The sequence below is a fragment of the Lathyrus oleraceus genome, chromosome 5 (assembly GCF_024323335.1).
Source record: "Lathyrus oleraceus cultivar Zhongwan6 chromosome 5, CAAS_Psat_ZW6_1.0, whole genome shotgun sequence".
NCBI classification, from domain to species: Eukaryota; Viridiplantae; Streptophyta; class Magnoliopsida; order Fabales; family Fabaceae; genus Lathyrus; species Lathyrus oleraceus.
In genome coordinates this window covers 220,576,957-220,584,207 of record NC_066583.1, presented here as the reverse complement: position 1 = coordinate 220,584,207, position 7,251 = coordinate 220,576,957, and the positions used below count along the sequence as shown (strand labels likewise).

The 7,251-nt window shown below is 35.4% G+C and overlaps 1 protein-coding gene across 1 annotated transcript; it reads left to right on the top strand.

Annotated features, from left to right (window-relative positions):
• Positions 1 to 278: 278 nt before the first annotated feature.
• LOC127083093 (nuclear pore complex protein NUP54) lies at positions 279 to 5,376 on the top strand. Its single transcript, XM_051023328.1, has 9 exons — positions 279 to 846; positions 936 to 989; positions 1,274 to 1,333; positions 1,439 to 1,549; positions 4,169 to 4,234; positions 4,330 to 4,416; positions 4,654 to 4,755; positions 4,823 to 4,972; positions 5,101 to 5,376. The coding sequence occupies exons 1-9, from the start codon at positions 454 to 456 to the stop codon at positions 5,221 to 5,223; spliced, it is 1,146 nt and encodes a 381-aa protein (XP_050879285.1). The 5' UTR covers positions 279 to 453; the 3' UTR covers positions 5,224 to 5,376.
• The last annotated feature ends 1,875 nt before the right edge of the window (positions 5,377 to 7,251 follow it).

Sequence of the window (7,251 nt, the reverse complement as noted above, 5' to 3'; positions counted from 1 at the left end):
CAAAATCGCACTTCAACATAAAAAAAATCTCAAGAATAAATATGTTATAATTAATGATGAAATTAAATGGAAATACACGTCTCGACAATATCTATCATATAATCTATAATTTTAAAACACATGTCATTCGTCATAATATACGTTGTTGTTGTCGTCGTCCGTTGATTGTCTCGGTAAAATTATTTTACACATTTGATGCATCTTATTTCCTCATTAACAATTAACGTATTTTAAATTTTAAAAAAATTATATTTTTAAAACTATTATGCATATTGTTGTAAATAATTTTCCCTACCCATGATTCGCTGTCGTACAGATATACGATTTTAAGCGGAAAAATCAAAAGTGCCATTCATCAAACACCTAGAGTGCAAGCGCGCTTTCTGTTTAGAACTTGAATCACACACACAATTCTCATACTCTCATCTCATCGTCCACACGCCGCACAGCACCATGTTCGGAGCTCAATCTTCTCCTTCTCCCTTCGGAACCCCTTCTACAACACCGGCATTTGGTACCCCAAATTTCGGTACCCCATCTTCCACTCCAGGTTTCAGTACCCCAGGTTTCGGAACCCCTTCTTCAACCCCTGCTTTTGGGGCTTCTTCTACTCCTGCTTTCGGTGGTTCTTCCCTTTTCTCCTCACCATTCTCTTCTCAACAGCAACAGCAACCACAGCAGCAGCAGCAACAAACTTCACTCTTTCAACAATCACCTTCTACCGGTTTCGGATTTCAGAATTCTCTGCAAGCGCCTCAAGCTACGCCATTCCCAAATTCTCAATTGACTACTCAAATGGCTAACGTGGCTCCAGTTCCATTCTCTCTAGCTGATCGTGATATTCAAGTATTTTTTTTAAACTACACCCCTCAAATTATTTTCAATTTCAATTTTGTATTGATTAATCTTGCTTTTTATCTGTGTTTTTTAACCAGGCAATCCTTGATGCTTATAAGGAAGATCCTGGAAACCCGAAGTATGCTTTTAAGGTTTTCTTTCTCCCACTGTGTTCTTCATTTGGAAAAAATTCAGTTTTGAAATTTTCGTTTTTATCCCTTTGTGGGGTTACTGCTGTTAATATATATACTTTGGTTTGGATTTCGTAATTATGAACATTTTATAATTTTGATGTTATTTGGAATTATGGGTGATGGATATGCTGAATATAGGGTTAAAGCTCAAATTTACAGCAATGCTACTTTTTTCTGGGACAATTGTTAAATGTTGGAATTGTACATGTTAACTCATGTTGCTGTTTGTGTGTGTGGTGCAGCATTTGTTATTCAGTGTAACAGACCCACAGTTTAGGGGGAAACCTGCTGGTGTTTCGGATGTAAGTTCATATTATTTTTTCCCTACTGAACAGCATCCTAGTTGGTAGTTTCCTTTTCTTTTGTCACGCCAGTGGCTAATTGTGGGGAATAGTTTATCTTGCTAGATCATGTGGGCGGAAGCTATGGGGAAGCTTGAGGGTATGGAAAGTGCCGATAGAGAACGTCTATGGCCACAGCAAGTTCAAGGTTTTAAGGATCTTTCCCAACGTCTTAAGGTAAACTTTATCTGCTCTACTATGTTTGGTTTGATTGGAAGAGGTGAATAGAAAGGACTGAATGGGAATGACAATAGTTATGGTGTGTTTAAAATGGGGTGGAATGTGATGGAAATTGATGAAATCCATTCCATCTGATGTGTTTTATTGTTTCCTTATCTTCTGTTACTATCAAACATTGAAATTGTACCTTTCTTCATTCCATCATAAAATTTCCAAACATTGGATGATAATTTTGTTCCATTCAATTTCACTCATCATTAGATATCCAAACAAATCATTGTTATTGATCACTATAGCAATGAATTTATAGGCTAACTACTAGACTAATACTAGCATCTTGAATATATGATCTTTTGAAGTAATGGATGTTCATATGGTAGTACTGACTACTGAGCATTTAGATTCTGCAGTTTCGTTTTTAGAAAAAATAGGGGTAACTGGTGCAACTGAGCTCCTGTGATAGTGTGATCCACAGAAGACCAAATCCATTCTAAATCTATTATAAAGAATCTTACCTTGTAATTTAGATTTTATATAATTATATATAGGGTCTTGCTAAGTTAGGGCACAAGTTAAGGATACCGAATGTAGAAAAGTTGACTTGAATAAAGCAACGTTTATAGTTTTAAAGAATTGAATGCATGCGTTTCAAATGAATATTTCTATTATTAGATCACTAGCTTGCACACTTAAGGCACATGTTAGCATTAACCTTATAAATCTTTAACAGTTAAAAAAATTTAGGCACATATTACCAGCAACGGTGCATAGAATTTAAACTTGATTTTATTCGAAAAAGGTGTTTTCAAAATTTATTCTGCTTAGCAATTCTCCATGGTTAATACTAAAGCAGAGAAGTCTGATGCTGATGTCAAGATTTTGTTTCAAATAACAAATGTTTCTTGATAAAATGTGTTGTTCTATTTTCAAAAAAAACTTATGAAGGATATAGACATGTGGGTGCGTCTGTAACTTAGACACATGGAAACTGCTAATATACTCCCATTTGCTTTTTAGAATAAGTAAATTAGTATCCTATACCATTGTTTTGTAGACAAGTTAATGAGAGGCATAGCATATGGGTTTTGTTTCACGTTCGGTACATGTTAGACGTAGAACAAAGCAGGACAGAAGTTGAGAAATGGGCTGCAGTTTTTATTTTAGTTCTGCATAAAATGGTGGAATTAAATAAAACAGATAGAACCAATGTTCAGATTCATTTTGTCTGTACCAAAAGCCACATACACATTTTTCATTTGAACCAAAACTCATTCTCCCTTTTCAAAAACAACTTAAGTTAGTATCCTATGACAGTGTTTAGTAGACAAGTTGATACGAGGCATATCATATGGGTTTTGTTTCGTGTTTGGTGCATGTTAGAAGTAGAACAAAGCAGGACAGAAGTTGAGAAATGGGCTGCGTTTATAATGTTAGTTCTACATAAAATGGTGGAATTAAATAAAACAGATAGCACACGCTGTTCAGATTCATTTTGTGTGTACCAAAAGCCACATGCACCTATTTCATTTGAACCAAAACTCATTCTCACTTTTCAAAAACAACTTAAATTGATGGTTATTTAAGTAATTTTTTTCTTTTAGAAAAGCTTAGGCCCTGTTTACTTTGTGAAAACCTTTTCTATTTTCATTTCTTAAAAAATGTTTATTTTAACTTATTAATGGGGAGGTACTAGACTTTTGAGGTGAACAATTGTATGCATTTTTTGGAAATAATGGAAATGCCAAAATTCAGTTTTCATTATTTACAAAAATGTATCATCCCAAGCTAGCATTCCATCTTCTCTCCATCACAGTTGCCATTCATTTCCACATCATTCTGCTACCGGTCAAAGACTAGACAATCGAAAAAAGTAGCAATGTGTATTTTCCTAATAGCAGAGTAACTGTTTGACATGCTTCTAATTGTAAAGCTCCATTTTATACTTGATGTATTTGGGGAAAAAGAAAAAGGAAACATAAATATATTGTCCAAGTCTAATTTCTGCCTGTAAAGTATAAACTACGTGACATTTCTACTCTTGTCTTTGATTTGGTTAGCATTTTAAGTGAAATTGACTGACGTCTAATTCTCTGGGCGGAGGGGATTGTTCATGATCGGTGTGTGTGTGTGTTAGCTGCTGCAAGATTGGTATGTTAGTCAATTTCAAAAGCACGACCACAGAAAAAGTTGAGAAAACGTAATACTTGGGTGACATTTGATGATAGAAAGAGGTAGGAGTGGTAACAGCACAGCACTAGCAAAGAGAGAAATATGATATGGTCCAATTGAAAAGGTGTGGGAATAACCACACGTCCTAACGCATATCTAAATGTACACATAGGCACCGTCCTTCTAACTTACGAGTGGGAATAATACACATTAAAGGATGAGTTAAGGCGAGCAAGGAGCTTTTAAGAACACGACTGCTCCAATTGCTCCTTTCTGGATAGATATATTGAAATATGCCAGATTGGAAAAGACTGATGCTTTGATCTGTATCCACCAGTCAATATTTGATGCAAAAAAAAAGAGATAATTACCAAAATCGGATATAGATATTAGAAATTGTTTGAATATGAGCCTTGATAATACATTTTCACTCACATTGTCTTGCAGCTCCAAGATGAAGTCATTGTCTCTGATGCAGAGAGACTGAGTGTAACCCAAAGCAATGTTAAAATGGTATTGCTCTTCTCCTGCCCCCCCTATAGAAATGTTGAACCTGTACCAGCTTTTTATGCTGACTTATCTATTTGATTCTCTGATGGTATTTGCAGCTCCAAAGACATTTTCAAGCTGATACTCTTCCTTGGATTCAAAGACTGAAACAGAAAGAACAGATTCTTCAGCAGCGCATATTAAGAGTAGGGACAACTGTTGTGTGTTTGAGATATAGCTTTCACATTTCTTGTTTTGTCTAGTTCCCCCCTCATTGTCCATTCTCTCTCCAATCCCCGATAACATTTCAATATATTAATTTGTTGGTCAGAATCCAGAAAGCCCCATTGATGAATTGTAACACCAAGCTAGTTTGATCCATGGAATTGGATTTTCTTTTAACTAATACCTTTGTTATGTCTAATCATATGCCATGATTGAAGGTGATGAGAGTAGTGGAAGCATTGGAAGGAAAAGGCTGCCGTATTCCCTTAACAAAAGGGGAAGCTGAACTCGCAGAGAAATTAGCCACAATAACTAGACAGGTAGACTTTTTGTAGCTTCTGCTTCTTATTTTGTTTGGTTGGAACTAACATGAAAATATCTTTTCAGTTGAAAGGATCTGGAGCAGAATTATCTAGAAGGGTACAAAATCTACTCGGTGTATCCCGTGTCAAGGCTAATAGCAATGAATTTGGTAACTCCACTTATCTTCCAGGCTCAACCAAAATTCATGAACAGAGTCTGACTGATCTGCAGGAGGTAAGATGGTACCAAGTACCAATCTGAGAGGTTTTTTCCTCAAAATCTGTTTGCTTTTTTACCGTGATTTTAATCATTGTGTGACATAATAAATCCAAAGAACTAACAATGCACTCCTCTGATAACAGGTTTTACACCAGCAGATGGATGCCATAGCGAGACTTGGCAGTGTTCTAAAGCGAGATGCACGGAATATGGAGATTATGATGGCAGAGGACACAGAAACAACAGAAAATGGAAATTTAATGTAAACTTGCCTAAGAAAATCTGTAGTTGTCTTACTTCATATTTGCATTGAGTTATATATCTTTATGTATCTTGATTTGGAAATATAGTTAGCACAATAGTTTCTTCTAGGGACACCTTTTTGACCTATCGGTTGAGTAGTTTAACTTGATCCACCAGTGTTGTTTCCGTGTCTATTTTAAGCATGTTATGTTGTTGAAGAGTTCTACTAAGTTAGCAAGGCCATGTTTGCCATAGAGGATTTTAGAGAAAAAGTGATGAATGGAATTAAAAGCACATTTTGCAACTTTAAGATTTTGAAAATCAAATGATTGTCATAAAATCAAATGATATCATTCATCTTTTAAAAAAACTATTACTATTAATTCAAAAGTTAGAATCTACATTCTCTAAATTTTTGCTTAAAATCTTTCATCCAAACTTGCACTTTGATGTTTCAAGTAATGCGAGTTTTGTCTCTGCACAAGTTAGATAATATTCTACCGTGCCCAAGTTTTTTCTTTTGCAATTAGATTAATAAGTTCTATTATATCTTAATGAAAATTTATTTTATTGATTCAATAAAAATTACTATGTTTTATTGAAAATTTCAATCAATGTGAAATGTTTGGTAGTTCTATTTTATAAGATTTCAAACATTTAGAATTTTACCGACAGTTTTGGATGTTGTGATTGCACAAACTGTTTTGTGTGGTCCAGAATGAATTCAAAGTTATATAAATAGGGGTCACATGTTGTTGAGAAAAATATCTCAAAATGTCTATTCCTCAATTTTGATGAAGACAAAAGTGTATTTCAACTGAGTTGCACCACCTCCGATAGAGTTTTGACTTTTGGATGGCACCACATTTCTCGCCGCCATGACATCCAAGTGGAATGAATTATTGCTTGATACCGTTAACAAAAATGTGAGAAAGATCAAGATTCATGAAGATTGAATTGATACTAATCGAAGGGTGAAATACAACCTTATTGAGTTGAATACCGATGAATATTTGTTGTTTATGTGGAGATCATTTTGTCGTAGGCTAACTAAGGGGCTGATCGAGTTAGATGCGAAGATTTCAAGATCTGTCGACGACATAATTAAGATGATGAAACGTCCAAAATCATTGGATACTATTTAAGCTTTCTTATTTATTATTGTTTTCTTAAGTTATGTAATTGTCTGTCTAAGTTATGTAACCCTTTGTCAAATGTTAAATTATGTTCATCATGCATCAATGGAAGATTCAAAACGTTATCTAATAAAAAATGTTATGTAGATGTCTCAGTAATGTTACACATAATATACAAATAATACATAAAAATAATAATAATGTCTAAATAGGTCCCTCACTAGCTATGTGTGTTGCCCGCGATAATCTAGTAAAAACCTCACCATTCGGGTTTATCAAACTCATAAGGTTATCTATAATAACTGCAATCATATGTAGGCATTGTTGGTCATCGACATCAGCTGGAGGCGTGACACGTCATGACAGATACCCCAACATCAGAAGGCACATCATCATCCGTATGCTCAACAGGTGAGATGATGCGGGTGTGTGATACAAAGAGATACCACTCAAGATAATCATCATCACACTGCGAGTCATGTTGAATCCTCACTATGTTATCTCTAATGGCACGACCAGAGCTGATGTTGTCATTATGAAACTACCTGTTAATACTCATAGATGGAATATCTAGAACTGGTCGTGGGATGCCCTGGACATATCCTTACTATCGTAGATACCTCTTAGACAAGTGTCTAGCGACTAAGATCTCCCACCGCATATAACCAGAATATAAAGAGGACTCATCAAACTCATTGTTGACTATGTGTCATGTGTATGGTGTCTAGTTGACGTCATCTACAGTTAGCGCATCAAGCTCCTCCTGTACTCTGAAACACCTCTGGGATGTGTCTGCTTGGCCTTTTATCTCTTCGCATGTGGGGTCCCCACAGGGGAATGTTGCACCCTCCTTTCAGAGATGGTGGAAAGATGCTCATATATCCAGCACTGATATAAGAACACAGACACAATAAA

Coding starts and splice junctions, on each gene's coding strand:
- LOC127083093 (XM_051023328.1), top strand. CDS start 454: ATGTTCGGAGCTCAATCTTCTCCTTCTCCCTTCGGAACCCCTTCTACA. Junction 1,550..4,168: donor ATCTTTCCCAACGTCTTAAG/GTAAACTTTATC, acceptor ATTGTCTTGCAG/CTCCAAGATGAAGTCATTGT. Junction 4,756..4,822: donor TAGCCACAATAACTAGACAG/GTAGACTTTTTG, acceptor ATATCTTTTCAG/TTGAAAGGATCTGGAGCAGA.